The sequence below is a fragment of the Balaenoptera physalus genome (genome assembly GCF_965194825.1).
Source record: "Balaenoptera physalus genome assembly, chromosome: 7".
Taxonomy (NCBI): domain Eukaryota; kingdom Metazoa; phylum Chordata; class Mammalia; order Artiodactyla; family Balaenopteridae; genus Balaenoptera; species Balaenoptera physalus.
Window position 1 is genome coordinate 3,389,322 of NC_138886.1, and position 18,619 is coordinate 3,407,940.

Below are 18,619 nucleotides of genomic sequence, written 5' to 3' on the forward strand. Positions count from 1 at the left end.
CTCCTTCTCCTCCCCCTCCCCCTCCTCCTCTCCGAGACTGCATGGTTCCCCTTCATGCTCCCACTCTCCCTGCAGAATAGCAATTTGAGGCCAGGGAGGAGCCCAGCAAGGCAGCTCTTTTCCTTGCAAGGGCAGCGCTCCTTGGAGACAGAGAGGCCACCTGCCCTCACCCTGGTTTGACGAGACTCACCTTGAAAGGGGCAGAGTCGAGGTGCGGTTTTCACACCTATTAGCTTCCGAGGCCAGGGCCCCAGGTCCCAGCTTCTCCAGCCAGTTGCAGATTAGCTAGGAAGGCACGTGATTGGTCCTTCCTGACTCAACAGCTGCTGCAGGTGAATCACATTAGCCAAGGATTAGCTTAATTGATTAGAGCCATTTCTGAGCAGGGATCACTCAGGGCAGTTCTTCACATCTGACCTAATTTAGCTGTGACAAGGCTCACTGTAGATTTGCCAGGGAAGGAAGAGAGACGCCAACATCTTTCTCACTTCCCAGTAAGTGTTCCTTTTCTCCATGTAACTCTGGACATTAAAGGCTGGAGTTGGTTTGACCTAAAATTATATATACATATGTACAAATATGTATATATACACCTAGAGTTTACTCAGCTTCAAAATGATTAAATTGACAAATTATATGCCCCTTAATTAAGGTACACATGCATGTTAATTAGAAACCTAGCCCAGATCTAAATGAATGGGTCAAATTACACAGCCCCACTGAACTGGAAACTGCTGATACTCCTAGGTCTTGCTGCCCTTTCTATGGTAATGTTTTCCTCTGATGTATGCTCCTCGCATGAAGCAAGAACCAGTTCGCTTGTAAAAGCAATACATTATATAGATGAAATGGCAAGCTAATGAAGTTATAAATCTATATTATAAATAAAATAATAGCAGGTTGATCCTGTTGAGGAGAAATGAGCCAATCGCTCTTGGTGGGTGCAGGTGGACGTGTCCTTGCTTCAGACATGTCATCAAGAATTATCTCGGAAAGAGATTTTGACCTGCCCGACCCCAAAGAGCTTGTGTCTCTCCTCGTAAGGCCAGCACTCCCTTCTCTGGGGTAGACTCAGATTCCTCTAAGGGTGTCTTCAGCATCTGTGGGCTAGCTCCTCTTTGCAAGCACTCTGTCACAGTTCCCAAATCTGGGGCACTATGGCTCTGAGGGAAGAAAAGCAGCCCTTGCCTTTCACCACACTTTAATTGCCTTAAACACTTTCAGCAGAAATTGCTGTGAGGGCATCTACATAGCTGTTAAAGCAGTTTGTCTGGACTGACTCTAGCCTTGAAGTGTGATTTTTTTTTTTTAAGTGACCGTGAAAATATTTGTCTGTTAATGGCTATCTGTTTAAGGCAGGCTAGTAAGCTAGTTCTTCAACAGTTTTCATTTTTTTGCTTGCAGGGCTAACTTAAAAGAGTTTTTTCAATGCTGCAGTGACTGAAGAAGCAGTCCACTCCCATGTAACCATGACAGAGGGCCAGAGAGCTTTTTTGCACCCTGCATTTTTACTATTATTTCCCATTACTTAGCACCATACCCCTAAGGAAGCTTGAATACAACCAGGATCTCTTTTGCATGCAACTGTAGATGCATCTCACGAATAGTTTGAACCCTTGTCAATGCATTTTTTGGAAAAAAAAAACCAAAAAAAAAGAAACTTTGTGTATGTGACTTAAAGCATGTAACCTTCAGATGTTGCATTCTAAACTGACAATAAAGACCTTTCCCAAATATGTTGGTGTTCTGAAGACTGTTTAATATGCTCTTCTAACTCCTGTGGACCAGAATAAATCAATCTATAAATAAAGCGGGAGTGTGGACATTTTCCCTCACCTAGGGAGAAGCCAGGCCAAGGCAGGGTGTTACAAGTTTTTGCACGCATCGCACTGAACCCAGCTTATTTTAACCTTGCAGGCGATAAAAGCGAAAATGGATGAACTTAGGCCTTTGATACCTGTGTTGGAAGAGTACAAGGCCGATGCCAAATTGGTATTGCAGTTTAAAGAGGAAGTCCAGAATCTGACGTCAGTGCTTAACGAGCTGCAAGAAGAAATTGGCGCCTATGACTACGATGAACTTCAGAGCAGAGTGTCCAATCTTGAAGAAAGGCTCCGTGCATGCATGCAAAAACTAGGTAGGCCCGGCACCCTGCGGGGCGGGGCACTGCACCTCCCACCTCCCCGCTCAGCTCACTCAGGCTTAGGGAGTGGTGCTGAAGTGGACAGCGCCCGCCTGGCGTCAGCGAGCAAGGGCTGGATTAGGGCTCCTGGGTAGGGCTACCTTGACAGATAGCCGAGGGAAGTAGGCACCACCTGTCCTAGGGCCTTGTCCAATCCTGTGCAGAGGCCAGCTCACAGACCCCATTGAGCTGCACATCTGGAAAAATGATGTTAGGTGTTACCTACCATCTGAAGAATGTGTGTGTGTGTGTGTGTGTGTATGCGTGTGTATGTGTGGGTTGGGTGACTTTTTAAGACACAGGTTTTCATAGAGCGGGAAACATACATCTTAGATTCCCTCCAGCTTGCGAACGAGGGCTGACGGAGCTCCCTGAGATACTGAATCATGCAGAAAAATCCATCACGTCACAGTGGAAGACTTACCATCCGCAACAAGCCAGGGAGTCCCTCCTGGTGCCTGGAAGGGGTGGGACTGGGGGCCGGCGGCCCCTGGGCTCCTTCGGAGTCTTATTTGTGGTTGATACCCACTCGCCTTATCAACTTTCGTGTTAACTGCTTTAGCAAATCTTAACGTGTTGGCGTCGGAGTCCACTTTTAAATAGCACATTTTAAATCCCAATTCCATTTTCAGGTTTTCTTAGGAAAGGTTGGCTGGCCCGTCCACCCACTGTTCTCTAACACAGAGGTTGTTCATTTTCATATGGTTTACTTTTTAGAGTAACTTAGGGTAGCTTTGAGGGTAATTCTGCTTTATGGAAAAGTTTCCTTTAGGTTTTATCTGATGTTTTCACTTGATTCCCTTTTCATCCCCCACCCCACACACACTACAAATGCCTTATTTTAAACTTAAAACATCCCAAAGGAACAAATACTTTAAAGAAAAAAATCCCCATTGCTATTAAGTGGGAGAGAGAGAACGTTCAAAGGGCAAGGAGCTCGAGTCAGCCAACCTTTTTGTTTGTTCCCACATCTAGTTTATTTTTAATGCCGTTCTAGGTGCCCTAGTAAAGCTCCCCAGTCCGGGAGAGGGCAGTGAGCGATGTTGGGGGCATTAGGACGAATCCTTTGTGATGTGTACACTTGCATCATGTGAGGGATTATCTGCTGCGGTTTTTCAGATGTGCTTGATGGCACCCACGTCCTGGTGTGTCCGGAACTGGGTGACCTGGGACAATCCCAGGGAGGGGGTCTGGGCTGGACGGTCTCTACCAGCTCTTCCCATTTCAGCATTCAGGAGGCAGCGGGAATGTTTGAAATGTTACTGGTTATCAGGCTTATCAGTGGTTATGGGACTACATGAATACTTCTGGTGGACACTGTCTTTGGGTTTCTACCCATAATGCTCCCTCTACCCTAAGCTCCCATCACCTCTCTCCAGACCCTCCAACGCTCCCCCTGAGGGCTCTCGGCCCCTGGGGGTTTCTTTGTTACTTATTTCTCCACAGCAGCATTTTTATTCCCCGGTAGACAGACCGTGTAGATCAGTGGGAAACCAAGATTAAACCTTCACATTTTCCAATTAACGGATGAAGGAGCAAAATGGAAATTCAGAGGGCAAAGTTACAACTGATGAGAAGCTAAGGGTCTTTCCAGGAGGATTCTGCCCTTCCCAGACGAGCAGCCTTCGTGTCCGAACTCAGCCTATTTTTAGAAGCTGGGTGAATTCACTTTAGGGCTTGGGATCTTGTGGCTTTCACATGGTTCCCCTTGGGCCGCTGAAATGGCCAACTTGGGAGTAAGGAGAGAGGATGAAGAGGCCCCCGGAGCCCTGTTCTCCACCACTGAGTGCAGTCACTTCTGCGCTCAGAAAGACCTTGACCTGTAGATGGACCTGCTGAGTCTTCGGGCTGGTGGGCAGGGATCCGTCTTTCACCAGCCCTCGGGTGGGTGATGCGGGTGAACACTGAACTGAGAACCCCCATCTGGGGGAGGCAGTGTCCTGAAGTAGTAAGTGCCACTCGATGGCCCTGTGGCTCAACCAAGGCACTGACCACTTTGCGTTCCAGCTGCCTCTTCGTCTGTAAGATGAAGGCGTAGGAGTCCCTGTGCCCTGGGGTCACTGTGTGAGTCCACAGACACCATTCACATCACGGGCTGCACACTGTGCCCGCACAGAGTAGGTGGTGATAGGACACGTAGGCAGGTGGGTAGGTAGTTCACGATAGCTAGACATGATTGCTGGGTAAAGAGACAGCTAGACCAATGATAGGTAGGTAGGTAGGTCAGTAGGTAGTTAGACAGACAGATGATAGATAAGTAGGTTAGTAGGAAGGTAGACAGAGAATACGTAGATAGGTAGGTAGATAGATAGACAACAGATAATAGGTAGATAGGTAAGTAGGTAAGTCAGTAGGTAGGTAGGTAGATAGACAACAGATAATAAGTAGGTAGGTAGGTAGGTAGACAACAGATAAGTAGGTAGGTAGACAACAGATAATAAGTAGGTAGGTAGGTAGATAGACAACAGATAATAAGTAGGTAGGTAGGTAGGTAGGTAGACAACAGATAATAAGTAAGTAGGTAAGTAGGTAGGTAGACAACAGATAATAAGTAGGTAAGTAGGTAGGTAGGTAGACAACAGATAATAGGTAAATAGGTAGGTAGGTAGTGGGATAGACAACAGATAATAGGTCGATAAGTAAGTAGGTAAGTCAGTAGGTAGGTAGGTAATTAGACAACAGATAATAAGTAGGTAGGTAGGTAGGTAGTGGGATAGACAACAGATAATAGGTCGATAAGTAAGTAGGTAAGTCAGTAGGTAGGTAGGTAGTTAGACAACAGACAATAGGTAGGTAGGTAGGTAGACAACAGGTAATAAGTAGGTAGGTAGGTAGGTAGACAATAGATAATAAGTAGGTAGGTAGGTAGACAGACAACAGGTAAGTAGGTAGGTAGGTAGGTAGGTAGACAACAGATAATAAGTAGGTAGGTAGGTAGGTAGACAACAGGTAATAAGTAGGTAGGTAGGTAGGTAGACAGACAACAGGTAATACGTAGATTTAGCTGCTGCTGCTTCTCCCACTTCCTAGGTTTTCATTCAAGTTCGGTAACTTAAAGACCCAACCAATATCCTGTGGCTGCTTATTTTAGTCTTTATTTTAGCCTTGCAAATAGGTACCGTCTTAGCAGCCTGTTTCTTTGCTGGGAGGTTGCCAGTAAGCATAGAACAGGGGAAGCCAGCACTGATGCTGTCCTGGGCGGGTAGGACTTCTGAAGATGCAGTGTCTCAGAGGTCGGCAGTTCCTTCCTCGGCCTCCCCCACCCACCCCCGGCCCCCCGCTACCTCCGCCTCTTGTCTCCTGGGTCTGAAGTCTGACTGTAGGTTCCTTGCTCTGGTGAATAGCATCTTGGTTACCTTCCTGGTGTAATTATGGGGAAGAGGGTCTCCCTGCAGTTTCCCAAAAGTGCTCTTAATTAGGTCTCTATTCTCTTCAAATTGATGTTGCTGACAATTCCATACACAGGAAAAAAAACAAAAACAAAAAAAACCAAGGACTGCAGGTTCCATTGGTTTTCTGTTTCCATTATTTTTAAACCCCTCTCTTGATGGGATTGTATGTTTTTCCTAATGGCCCAGCCAGAGCGTGAATCTGAAAGTCTGATTTCTAGAACTGGAGGTTGGGCTCAGCATCTCTCGGGCATCATCCAGAAGGGAGGCGGGTCCCCACGGCTGCCCTGCAGTTCCTCTGGTTCCCGGGCAAGGCAAGGGAGAAGGCAGAGCTGCCCGGCGACCCCGTCCCCCGAGCTTTCACTGCCACTCCGTGGAGAGCCTGCAGAATCAGATGCCCCAGCAGCTAAACCAGCCAAAAGCAGAGACTTAAGATCCAATGCAGAACGTCGCTCCTACTCATGCACGTGTCTCGGGCATGTCACATGCCCGTTAGTGTCAGACCTCAGTCCTGTCTGTAAAATGAGGGGAACTAGCTGACTTTAGGGCTTCCCCCAGCTGGACCGTCCTGGTTCTCCGGTGCTAAAGGCCTCTGTAGGAAAGGTCGAGGAGACAGAGAGAGGGGCCCTTACCTCCTCCCCAGAGGCCGGGATGGAGCCGGGTGAGTGAGCTGCTCCCAAGGACAGTGGATAAGTTAGCACATGCGGATTTGCACTCGGGATTGAGAGGGAAGTTTAGGGTGTCTCAGTCTGCAGGGGACTGACTAGGACGGCGAGGAGGGAGGGAACCCGAGCCCAGGTGCCACTCACGGCAGTGACCTCAGTGGTCCCCACAGGCAGGCAGGTGTCCCCCCAGGTTCCTTCCGGGAAGTGCTCAGGATCGCAAGAGATCTCTCAGCGCCCCCGTCCCTGCCCAGGTGCGGAGGGGAGATGGGCGTCCAGGGCGGCCCTCGGGGCTCTGGGCCTGGGCTTGCAGGGAGGCTGCTCCCTCCCAGGTTAGCTCTTCTGCAAGGACATGTGTCTGTCTGAGCTCCCAGCTTTGGCAGCTCAACTCTTCCCAGTCTTTAGGGATACAAGCTGGGACCGAGGCAGATGAGCCTGGAGGCCGGCGGCCCCGGGACCCGTCTGCCTGCTGTGGAGCGGTCAGCCCCCAGGGACCCTCGGGTCTCTGGCCCGATTCCTTGGCGGGCATTTCGCCCTGGGCCTGCTCAGGCTCCTGTCAGAGGTCATTCCGGCTGTTGTTCAGAAGTGGCCTCCTTCTAGGAATAGCAGGGGCCAGAGGATTGCATCTGCGGAGGCTGCTTTGTCCAGGCTCCCAGCTTTGCAAGGCGGCCTCCCTCCTGAGACCCGTCCTGGGCCCTCAGGGCCCTCCCAGCTGAGGGTGCTGAGCCTGGAGCCCAGCCTCCTCTGAGATGGACCTGCTCGGCTTCCCTCCCCTCCCCATCCACGAAGCCCGAGCTCTCATGACAAGAGAGGGACACTTTTTTGTGAACGGAACGTGCCAAGACTCTGCCTTGCGGCTCTGCCGCGGGGCTTTTTTAGATCCTGTCAGTTCCCGAGGTCTTGGCAGAGCCAGTCTGGATGGAGAACCAAAAATAACTCCGTGACTCAAGCAGGGCGGGCTGCCTCCATCCCCAGTGGAGAGCTGAGCCCACAGCCAGGAACTGGAAGAGCAGGCCTCCCGGGCCAGCTGGGCCCTTCTCTGCCGGCTCCTCCTGCATGATTTTAAGGCTCCCGCCGAGAGGCTGGGGGAGCGTGGGCTCAGCCCCTCGGGCCAGGGTGCACTGGGGGAGACCTCAGCCCAGGGCAGGTCGGGGCTGGGGCTGGTGCAGACGCCCTCCTCCCACCCCCCAGCCCCCCCGCAGACGGTCTCCCCTTCTCTGCAGCCACAGCCCTTCTCTGTGGGCCGGGCACAGTGGGACCATCCAGGGCAGCCCCGGGCCTGGACTTGGCCACAGTCTCAGTGTGAATCCATGGCTGCTGGCCTCCCTGGGCACTTATGCGCGACGGGCATCCTTCTAGAAGCTCCCCACTGGTTAACTACTTTAATTCCCACAACCGCCTCTGGGGTGGGTATCCTTCTGGCAGATAAGGAAGCCGCCCTCAGCAGAGGCGGCCCACCTTCACCCCCGTCCCCTCTGGCGGGTTACGTGGCAAAGCCGTGGGCTGACGAGGATTTTCTGGGAGATGGATAATTATACCTCTCGGTTCCTGAGAGGTGAGTCATTTGTTCGTTCGTTCATTCATTTTGGACAGCTCCCCCAGGCTGAGCCTTGTGGGGGGCAGGGGCGTCCTGCCTGGGGCCGTGAGACCCGGACGCCCGGGTCCATGCCCAGGGGGTGTGCAGGCCCAGCCTGGGTCGGGGAGGCAGGGTGGGTGCCGTCCAGAAGGGAGCGGGCTCTGCAGAGGCATCTGTGTGGGTCCAGCCACGGAAGACAGGAGGGCAGGAGCGGGGTGGGGGTCTGGCTCTCCTGATGCGGGTGGGCCTGAGCGAAGGTAGGGAGGCGGGAAGAGCTGGGCAGGCGGCCGAGCTGAGCCAGGCCTCCACCCGCCATCTTCACCTTCTGAGTGTGATGTAAAGGATGGATGTCTGTCTCCTTCGGGGGAGGTCGTCCCAGGCCGGGTGTGGCCGCTGAAGACTGGGCAGGGCGTTGGCGTGAGTGGACATGTCACTGGGAAGTGTGCCCGCGATGGAGCACCAGCAGGCATCCCCCCCGGGGCCCCCGATCCGTGACACCCTTGGGGCCACGGTGCCTTGGGACTTCTTCCGGGCGGCAGACAGGACCACTGTCCCTGACTCAGCGGTGGGGAGGCCCTGCACGGGACATTCACACGGGGCACTTTGCTGGCCTCTGGGCAGCAGGGAGGAGGGCTGTTTCTGGTGTTCGATGGCCCCTGTTAGCATTTCCCACCCAGTTTGGAGGGTCTGCAGTCTCCCGGGGGCAGCCCAGAACCCCCCAGGGTCACAGAAACAAAGAGGGTGCTGGGGGGAGACCAGCCAAGTGTCCAGCTTCTCCCCTGCTCTCCCTCCTCCAGACGGAACCCTCAGGGAACCCCACCCCAAATTCTCAAAACCCTCGTGGGATGAGAACTTGGTCTGGGGCTCTGGTGGGCACACACGCTCTCGCGAGATTTCCAAGGACCCACTTTTTTCTTACTTCTGGTTGCTGTAGATGTTGGCTAACCTGGACGTAATGTCCAGTCCCTTTGTCCTCTGTCTGTCCTCCCTCAGATGGGGGGTGTGGACAGGGCCGGGCAGATTTGCTGTCTGCAAGGACCCTCGCCTGTCTGCAGACTCACCTACCTGCCCTGCAAGTGATGGCCTCGGGCCTTGAGGGGACAGTATTTCAGTGGGAAAGTATGCAATTCCTCCTGAAAGGGGAACAGGCAAAATATACACTGGGAAGGGATGGGCGAGTAAAAATAGTTGAGTTCCTTTTTCGAATCTGGGCCAGAGGCAGCAGCCTGGGGGGCGGCACCGCTGGGACTTAGGAGCGGGGCAGCATGACTTGATGGGAATTTGGGTGTAAAGCCGCCTTTCTTCTGCTTGCAGTCGGCTCTTAATCCCGGTCCAAGGCCTCCGCGTTGCCCAGATACAAGCTCTCCTGACAACACAAAGAGACAGCGGCACCAGGCGCTGGGCTGGGGTTCCGGGGAGTCCACTTCTCCAGTCTTGTTCAGTGATGCTGATGGATTTGCTTGCCCCACTTTAAGTTTGGGGAGAGAGTGGGAGGCACCCCAGACAGCGCAGAGGTGGCCATGGGCCCCTCCCCGAGGCCGGGCCCACCTCACTTGGCGGGATGACTCCCGGCTAAACCACGGTCCCTGGGTTAAGTCACTGGCAATCTTCTGAAAACACGCAGGTCTCCTCTGAACTTTGCAGAGTGACCTCTACATCTGCTAATACAGTGGCAGTTTAGCAGAGCAGGCAGAGCTGGGGAGTTACACGCAGGCCTGGCCTGGAAGAAATGGAGGGCGTCCCAGAAGGCACACGTCCCCGCAGGGCAGGGCCCACTGCCTACGTCGAGGGGCCACTCGGCTTCTGAGGCTCAGGAAACTTTTGCCCTTCTGAGGCTGGCTGAGTTTATTGATTCCGGAAGGCTTCAGGGCTGCGCACACAGCTTGGCATCCAGGTGGCAGGAGGGGGATTTCTGCTGGGCATGGTAGCTGCCCGGGGCTATCAGGGGCAGTGGGAAGGGCGCTGGGCTGTCGGGAATGCCCGAGTGGCGGTGTGGCCCCGAGTGCATCCCAGCCCGTCTCCCGCCTCCATCTGTGCGACGGGAGGGCGCCGTCACCCCCATGCTCTCTGCTCCGTCAGTGACTTCAAATCCCAGCCCTCCGGCCCCTGGGCACCTCCTCCGGGCAGTAGGGAGCCGTCACCCTGCAGGGAAGCTCACAGGCCCTCCAGGGGGAAGGAGCGCCCTTCCTCCTGTGCTGTACCGCGGATGCACTTTCTCCTTAGGAGGTCCAGCGGCTGCTGCCCCCCGCTTCCCAGAGGAGAAAACTGCGTCTGGGCGAGGCTGACCACCCCATCGGGAGGTGCGACCCAGGCCCGAGGCCCAGGGGGCTGCGCCTCCCTCTCCCCACCCTTCCTGGCCTCCGTTGCTCTCTGCTTGGGGGAGGGCGTGGTGGCCTCTCTGGCCTTTGGGGCTGGGGGTGCCATGGGAAGAGCAGGGCAGGAGTAGCTGAGCGGCAGCCGAGGGAGGGGCAGGTATCGGGGCTGCGCCCCGGCACTCACTCCCCTGCGCTGTGTCCTCTCTTCCAGCGTGCGGCAAGCTGACGGGCATAAGTGACCCCGTGACCATCAAGACCTCCGGCTCGAGGTTTGGGTCCTGGATGACGGACCCTCTGGCCCCAGAAGGTGATAACAGGGTAAGTGCTTCCTTCATTGGCTCTGGGTCTGGGGCCGGGGGGGCTGTGGATGAGCGAAACTTGGTGCCCCTGGGGTGGGGTTCCAGGGACTTTGGGGAGCGGCCCAGGTCCCTTGCCGAGGTCCCTGTACTAAGCCAGAGTCTCAGACCGCGGGGCGGGTCCGATGTGAGGATGACCGTGGCGGTGACGGGGCAGGAGGATGCCTGCGACCCCCTCCCCGGGCGTGGCTCTGCCCCTGGGAGCGGAGGGGCTGCCTCTGGGCTGAAACCTTCCCATGCACACAGCCCTGCCCCTGCTCTGCTCAGGAACAGCATGGTCAGGCCTTCTTGTTTTAATGACTTCTCATTTGTGTTTCATTTGCCATTCCTTTCATGGCTGATGGAAACTCATGTTCTTTTTTGATTTAGGAAAAAAGCCATGTTCTTTTTTTTCTAGACTTTCCCCCCTGGGTAAAAACCTCATAAAAGGAGAGAGAGACAACCGAGCGGCACGTCTGTCTTGATCGGGATGGGGTGGGGGGCTGGGTTCTGTCGTTGGAGTCCCTTTGGGACGTGGGCAGCAGAGGGCTGGCTGGCTGGGAGGGTGGCGCCTGGCCCACTGGGCCCGGGTAACATCCGTCCGTCACCACAGCGTCCTTTGGGAGCGTTTCAGCGAAGGGAGGTTCCGAACGCCCAGGGTTCTGGCTCTCGGTGGAGGAAAGGAGCCGTGGGCATCCCTGTGCCTTGGTGGTCCACCAGCCTGACCGCTGGCACCCGGAGAGGACCGTCGCAACAGTCCAGGGCCTCTCTTACCCAGCCCCTTGCCTGCAGGACGTTTAGAAAATAAACACTTAAAAAAAACCTCAACTCTTCCTCTGGGCAGATTGAGGATGGAGCTTAGGCATTTGAGAACCTCCGAGCCTTGTCTGGAGGATCTTCAGTGGGGAGGGATCTTGAGACTTCTGATCTCTGCTGCTCCCCCGCCCCATTCCTACCCTTTAGACGGTGTGATCGCTTCTGTTTAGATCAGGAAGCGGCACACTTTCTCCTTCTGGGGGAGACGCCTGGGGGACCGTGACGGGCTTGCCAGCTATCTGGGCGTCTGTCTTTATCCCACAACCTCCAGTGGGAGGAACCCCCGTCTCTCCCCTTCCTTACCCACCCCCCAGCAGGCCAGCAGCCTCTTCCCAGACCTCATCCCCGGGTCTGCAGGCAGAGAGTTCTGGAAGGAGGGGGCCGGCTACAGGCTGCAAACCCGGGAAATGACCGGGTCCGGTATCTTGGGGGTGAAGTTTGTTTGTGTTTTATTTTCTGAATGGTGACAGCTAGCTGGTCCTTGGAAGTTTTCTAAGAATTTAATTGGCCAATTAATTACCAATGAAGCATTTAATTGGCCAATTGTTACCCTGACTACTCTTCAGTTTCACCTGCATCCCCCTGGAAAACACCACTTTGGTTCCGAGTTTGGTTAGTAGTATGCTCTTGCCGCAGATGTCAGTGACAGTAACAGTAACGCAGACGTGAAAACAAGATGTTGATGCAGACCCTGAGCACGTGATGTATATATTGAAATACAAGAGGAAGTACTGGTTTCTAGGACGCAGCGACACGTGCGCCCAGCCCTCAGCTGAGCGAACCTGTGCCTGGCCTGGTTTGGTCCCACGGCTGCCCTCCCACCGGAGATCACAGTTGTCTCTGCTGTGTTGATGAGAAAACGCAGGGCCAGGAGGGTCACTTGACTTGCCCAAGGTCTCAGGAAAGGCTGGCCGGTGATCTTATTAACCATTTATTAACCGCGATGTTCCAGGTTGAGTCTCCCGAATCACCCTCCTCTCCATTGCCTTCTCCCCACCTCCTGCCTGCCCTCTGCCTGCCCCACCACTCACACCCCACTGACCCAGCAGGCCTCTTGGGATCCGTGAGCTGGAACCAATGACCTTGGTGCTGCAGAGGACGAACCCCGGTCTAGAGGATTTCACCCCATCTGACACCGCAGATGTGCCTCTGGGTCCCCATATTGATGTCAGTTTCCTTTGTTGTAGTGAGCGCTCGTCATATTATCTTTTCTCAGAGGTCACGTATCAGGGCTCCTGGAATGCCCCGTACCGTGAGGATGTGGGTTCATTTGCGAAGCCGTTGAGGTGGTGATGGATGCTGTTGGACATTAGACATCTCTTTTCTGCTTGATGAGTTGATTACCCTCCAGGAAAGGGGGCCCTGGTGATGGACAGAGTGCAAGCAGGAAGGCGGAAGGGGGGCCTTTGTGGGAGCTGACTGTGTGGGGAGGGAGGGAGGAGACCAGCTCGCTGGCAGGAGACCCTGGGGGCCTGCTCCAAAGCTTTGGGCAGTCGGCAGTCCTCCCCCAAGCCGTGAGATCAGCACAGCCACCAACTCACAGCCTGCTAAGTGACACGTCCCCAGGTCCTGCCATTGATCTGGAAGGGTGCTGTTTTGTTTGGATCTTTTCCATTCTCCGTCCAATTTTGATCACACGCAGGAGACCAATAACTCGCTCCAAAAAAAATAAATCAGTGTCAGCTTCAGTGCAGGAGACCACAGAGGGCGAGGAAAGAGCGGTGTGGCCAACAGCCAGGGTGGGGAATTGCCTTGGGACCCCTGTCCGGGAGCCCTCAAAGGGGCTCTCGGGTCCCCCTGCCTTTGTGCTGAGCTGTTAGAACCAGGTTAGCTCATTCATTAAGCACCACCTGTGTGCAGGCACTGTGCTGGGCTCCGGTGGTCCTCCACCCGGTCCAGAAGCTTCTGATGGCACCAGAGCTCCAGAAGCCATGCTCTCGTCCCCCCAGGCTGTGTCCCCCCCCCCGGGAGACCAAGACGCTGAGGCACGTACCTCTGACTGTGGACCCTTCTAAGGTCCGGCATCCACCATCCCTCTTACAGCCGTGCTTCCGCTGTAGAAGCCCCAGGCCCGCTCACATCAGACATTGGTAAGGGGACCAGCCAGCCTCTGGCCCCCAGGAAGTTCGTGTTCAGAGGGGTGGTCTCACCACTAGAACACATCTCGTTTCCCAAACAGCAGTGAGCTCAGTTTAGTGTTTAGAAGTCCTTCCCTGTCATCTGAACAGTGTCACAGCCATCCAGGTATTTTATTCCTACGGAATCCGTCTTCCTCAAGGTCATATTATCCGAACTGCACGGTCACACTGTTTTGTGTGGTCGGGGACGGTCTTGGGGCTGCTGACCTCGCCCCCCTTTCAACCCTCTCTCCCCAGTGAAGCCTCCCACCTCCCCACTCACCTGTTCAGCTAAGGGCTCCCTTTAGAGCATCTTTCCCAGCCACGCTGGCTCCTTGAGGTCAGGTCCTGCCAGGAAGACATGTGACAGATGCCTGCCCCGCCAAAGGGAGGAGAGGACATGGTCACGTTACTAAGCCAGGCCCTTTGGGTGGCTTCCCTCCCCCCCTCCGCCCCTCCCGGGTACATCCCTGCATCACGTAAGATGGGGCCAGACTCGACACCATCGCCCTGCCCTGCCCTGCACCGAGATGGCCCTCTTCACTAAAAAGCACATGAAAATAATAGGGACAATTAGGAAAACCCCACGTTCTCCGTAAACTCCACCGTGTGGAACCAAAATGCAGTCAAGATGTGGGAATACCCAGGTTTTCTTACAGGGGAGCTGGTGTTGGGCGTTTTGATTCCAGTGAGCTGGTAGGCCACATCCACTCAAGTCATGGCATTTACAAAGAAAGAATCCGGAGGTGGCTTTGTTTTATCTTTTCTGGCAAAGGGACCCTCGTGGATGGGGGAGCTTGCACACTGGCCTCAGACCTGCCGAGCGGGCTCCTCTCACCACTCGCCCGGGGGGCCTTCCTTCTGCTGACAGAAGCACCCGCAGCGGGGGCTCTGAGCCCTGCTGCCCCAAGGGCCCCTTGTTCCCTTGGGCTGCCCTGGCTTCTGTCCCCCGGTGTGTTCTCAGCTCTCCCCCTCCTCAGCCTGGAGCCCCACGGTCCTTCCCGCAGGACGATGGCCACAGGGAGCTGCAGCCTGCCTGGAGCGTGGCCCTGAGGTCACCAGCGCCCGGAGGGCAGGGAACGAGTTCCCATCACTTGGAGAACAGGAGGCACATGGCCACCTGGGCCACCCGAGCCATCCTGCCGGGCGGTGGTGGGTGAAGCGGGCATTGTGATCAAGGCCAGGAATGAGCGAGTGGAAGGTCGCCGCCCCCTTCTGTCTGTGCCCGTGAACAGAACCTGCTTTATGGGGTCGGTTGGGCATTTCAGAGGACGGCCTCGGGAGTCTGGGAGGAAGTGGCCCAGCGAAGACAGGCAGTGGGTGTGTCCTGTGTGAGATGCAGTCTGCTTTCTGGTGAACAGACCGTGTGGCCCTGGGCGAGACCCTCATCCCTGGGCCTCTCCGAATTGGGGACTTGGAAGAGGTGGTCTCGGGGACCCTCCTGAACATTAGAATCCCCTGGAAGCTTTAACCAGCCGATGCCCGGCTCTACCCCCAAGGTCTGTGTCATTGTTCTGGGGTGTGAAAGCTCCCAGGGGACCCAGCCAGGTTGAGGACCCTGGTTCCAGGCCTCAGCGGTTCAGATGCAGCAGTTCTGGGCGGCATCCTGGAGGGGACGGGATTCCATCTGAGCCTTGGAACGTGGAGCAGGCGGGGAAGGACAAGGCATTTGAGGTGAGACCGGAGTGAACTCGTGGGGGTGGGAGGCACTGCCCAAGGTGGGCCCTCATCGCAGGCCCTGGGGGTCCCGTGATGCGCTCCTCTTTTGCACAGAGGGGCTCACTGCTGGCTTAAACCCTCCAGGCCGAGAGCTGGTTGTTACACATTTAGCACCTGTGCTGATTTTCTCTCCCACCCTAAATTGCCTTTTCCAAGTGTTGCCCCCTGTGACCAACTTGCCAGTTTATCGGAGGAAAAGGCAGTTTAAAAATCCTTAGAAATTGGATGCTGACTTCACCCAGCTCTGCCCACAGGAAGGAGGTGCTGATCCCTGGGGGTCCAGGGATGCATCAACCCAACCGGGTCCCCACCATCAAAGACCCACTCGTGGGGGAGGCAGACAGAGCTGAGATGGGGGGTCAGGAGAGGGTGCAGAGGGGGGCTGTCACTTGAGCGAAGTCTTGAGAGAAGCAGTGAGCTCCCTGTCTGGGAGGTAGCCAAGAGGAGGCGAGATGTCAGGGCGTCTGCACATCACCCTGCGGACCTCTGACACCTCCCGCCCAGCCCTGCGCTTGCCCCGTTCTAATGCATGACCCTCATCGCTGAGGGCTGCTCTGACAGAGGCTAAGGATAAGGAAAAGCCTCAAATGAGACCCAGTCTTTAAAAAAAGTGTTGTTAAAAACAAAAAGCACATCTGCCTCTAAACATCTGAATGGATGTCTCAGGAGCAAGGTTACAGGTTTTAGGGGTTTTTAAAAAAATTTTAACTCATGCGCGATACCGGGTCTGAAAACTCCCACGTCCTTAATCCCTCCTGCAGCCGGCAGAGCCCTTGACGGATAAAGCAGCTGCCTTCTTGCCAGACAGGTGCACTGGGAACGGCATTAGCCCGGCAGATTTTCCTCTGACTAACTGCATTGCTTTCTAATTTGCTCTCATGTTGGTTGAAAATGACTAAAGCGTTTTGTGCAAAGTCTAGACAGCTTTCGAGTCAACGGGCATTTAAGCAGTGATCGGAAAGCTCTTCTTCTTGTGACCCCAAACTTGGGCCTCTACTGGGTTTGTTATCTTGGTTGATTTGAGCAATCAGAGCCTTCTGGAAGCCCGGATTCCTCAGGGAGAGGCACTTTCCCAGGACTGGGCGTGACAGAGTGATTACACTCGGAGCATCCCAAGTGCCAAATGAATGACGTCCCCCCGCCGGACTGGTGATTCAGTCCGACCTGCTGTGAGGGCCTGGACGAAAGGAGAGGCCTGACGCACGCGCCCCCTGGGGTATCGGGCATCGCCCTTCCTGACGACCTTGATAATGGTCATCCCTGCAGACTGCCCGGTGTTGTGGGCACTTGTCCTCCTGCGGGCCCAGGCGGCTGTGCCCTCTGCCACAGCGTCCTGCTGGAGGGCGGTGTCACATGCTGCTGGAGGGCTGGCCTTCCCAGATGACCCACAGACTGGGGGCAGCCCCACCCACTTGGCGGGAACAGCAGAGGGTGGGTGCCAGCCACGCCCCACGGCGCGGCTGCAGGTCCCAGGCTGTCGGTTCCCACACCCATGTGCGTGGTGTCCTTTCTCCAGGCTGGACGCTTCCTCCCCTGGTGGGGAGATAGCCCTGGCCCCTCGTGAAAGGCACCCCTTGGGTTTGGGGGAATGACATGACCCTGTTTAGTCTATTCTCTCCCGGTCCTTCCAGCTCCTTCTCTGGGTGCCGAATCACTAAATCCCAAGTCCAGGAGGGGATGCCTACCCGGCAGGGGTCCCCCTGCTTCAGCACCACTGACAGGTCCGCTGTGTCCGCAGGTCTGGTACATGGACGGCTACCACAACAACCGCTTTGTCCGCGAGTACAGATCGATGCTGGCCTTCATGACCACGGACAATTTCACATCCCACCGCCTCCCGCACCCCTGGTCCGGCACGGGGCAGGTGGTCTACAACGGCTCCATCTACTTCAACAAGTTCCAGAGTCACATTGTCATCAGGTTCGACCTAAAGACGGAGACGATCCTCAAGACGCGCAGCCTAGACTATGCCGGCTATAACAACATGTACCACTACGCCTGGGGTGGCCACTCGGACATCGACCTCATGGTGGACGAGAACGGGCTGTGGGCTGTCTATGCCACCAACCAGAACGCCGGCAACATCGTCATCAGCAAGCTGGACCCCGTCTCCCTGCAGGTGCTGCAGACCTGGAACACCAGCTACCCCAAGCGCAGCGCCGGCGAGGCCTTCATCATCTGTGGGACCCTCTACGTCACCAACGGCTACTCGGGGGGCACCAAGGTCCACTATGCCTACCAAACCAACGCCTCTACCTACGAGTACATCGACATCCCCTTCCAGAACAAGTACTCGCACATCTCCATGCTGGATTACAACCCCAAGGACCGCGCCCTGTATGCCTGGAACAATGGCCACCAGATCCTCTACAACGTCACCCTCTTCCACGTCATCCGGTCTGATGAGTTGTAATCCCCTCGGCCTGGAAGCCGAGGGTCCGAGCCCTCACCCACCTGGAAATTCCTGTGGAACAGCTGCCAAGTTAACATTGGTGAGACGAACAAGGCTAATTTGGAAAAATCAGCAGCAGCGTGGACTCCGGCATCACGGGGTGGCGTTGCCCCCGTGTTTCTCCAGCTCCAGCTGGAGGGCGGCCGGTGTGGGAAGAAGCCCCCGTATTTACGGCTGGAACTGCAGCCCAGGGCTCCCCAGTTCCCCCGCCCTGGTCCCCTTTCTGGTCAATATACTCAAGAAGTAAGGCACTGACTGTTGGCCAATTCTCACCGAGAACAACCCACTGTTAGGCTCGCATGGACTTGTCCGTAGATCATGGTCAGCTCGACGGACCTGAGTGTCGTGTCTCATTGAAGCCCCCCCTCCCCCGGGCCTTGCTCGGCGGCCGAGGGGGCCGCGTAGGCTAGTGTAACTCTCATCTCATCACCGCTGCCGTCCTTGACCACGTGTTGTGTCTTAGATGAACTGTGCTGAGACTCCAAGTAGCCCGTGGACCCGAGTTAGTCCCCGAGAGCGGTGGCCGGCGTGTGTGGCCTGGACAGGCCCAGTGCCACACCGTTTGAATCCGCGTACCCCGTAGATACATCGTGCAGTGTCCGTCTGTCGTTTCCTCGAGGTGGTGAATTGTCTGTTTAGTTGATGCCATGAATGTTGTAAATGCAGTTCCGTAGTTTGGATTAGTAAGTGGATGGCTTTTGTTTCTAAAGAGAAATTAAAAAAACACATCAATGTTCGCCCTTATAGAGAGATGATCAAGTTCACGTTGATAATCATGAAAGGAAATATCCTCTTCTTGTTAAAGTATCTAAGTAGTGTAACCACAGATGAGAAGGGCTCATCTAGGGAAACTTCGGTTTCCAACGGGAAAGAAATGCTCCTGAGGGTAACAGTGTGGGGAAAGTACCTTTTTTAAGTAAAAAAGAGGGAAACTTTGTACTATCCGGTTATCTAAGGAACAATAAAAATATTAGGAGATGTTTTTGCTTCGTTTGTCATTTCAGAAGGTTTTCAAAATGACCGAGACTTCCAGATCCTTGCAGACGTATTCCAGAG

General features: G+C 55.0%; 1 protein-coding gene and 1 long non-coding RNA gene across 2 annotated transcripts in view; both read left to right on the forward strand.

Moving 5' to 3' along the window:
• The window catches only part of OLFM1 (olfactomedin 1), a 26,057-nt gene extending 7,512 nt beyond the window's left edge, over window positions 1–18,545 (forward strand). The window contains exons 3-5 of the mRNA XM_082470107.1: window positions 1,918–2,137; window positions 10,336–10,442; window positions 16,850–18,545. Of these exons, the coding sequence (XP_082326233.1) occupies window positions 1,918–2,137; window positions 10,336–10,442; window positions 16,850–17,524 (1,002 nt within the window). The 3' untranslated portion in view covers window positions 17,525–18,545. The remainder of the gene's footprint in view (window positions 1–1,917; window positions 2,138–10,335; window positions 10,443–16,849) is intronic.
• LOC309664602 lies at window positions 2,144–7,999 on the forward strand. Its single transcript, XR_014265953.1, has 3 exons — window positions 2,144–4,771; window positions 4,976–5,035; window positions 5,075–7,999. It is a non-coding gene; the product is annotated as an uncharacterized lncRNA (long non-coding RNA).
• Window positions 18,546–18,619: the final 74 nt, after the last annotated feature.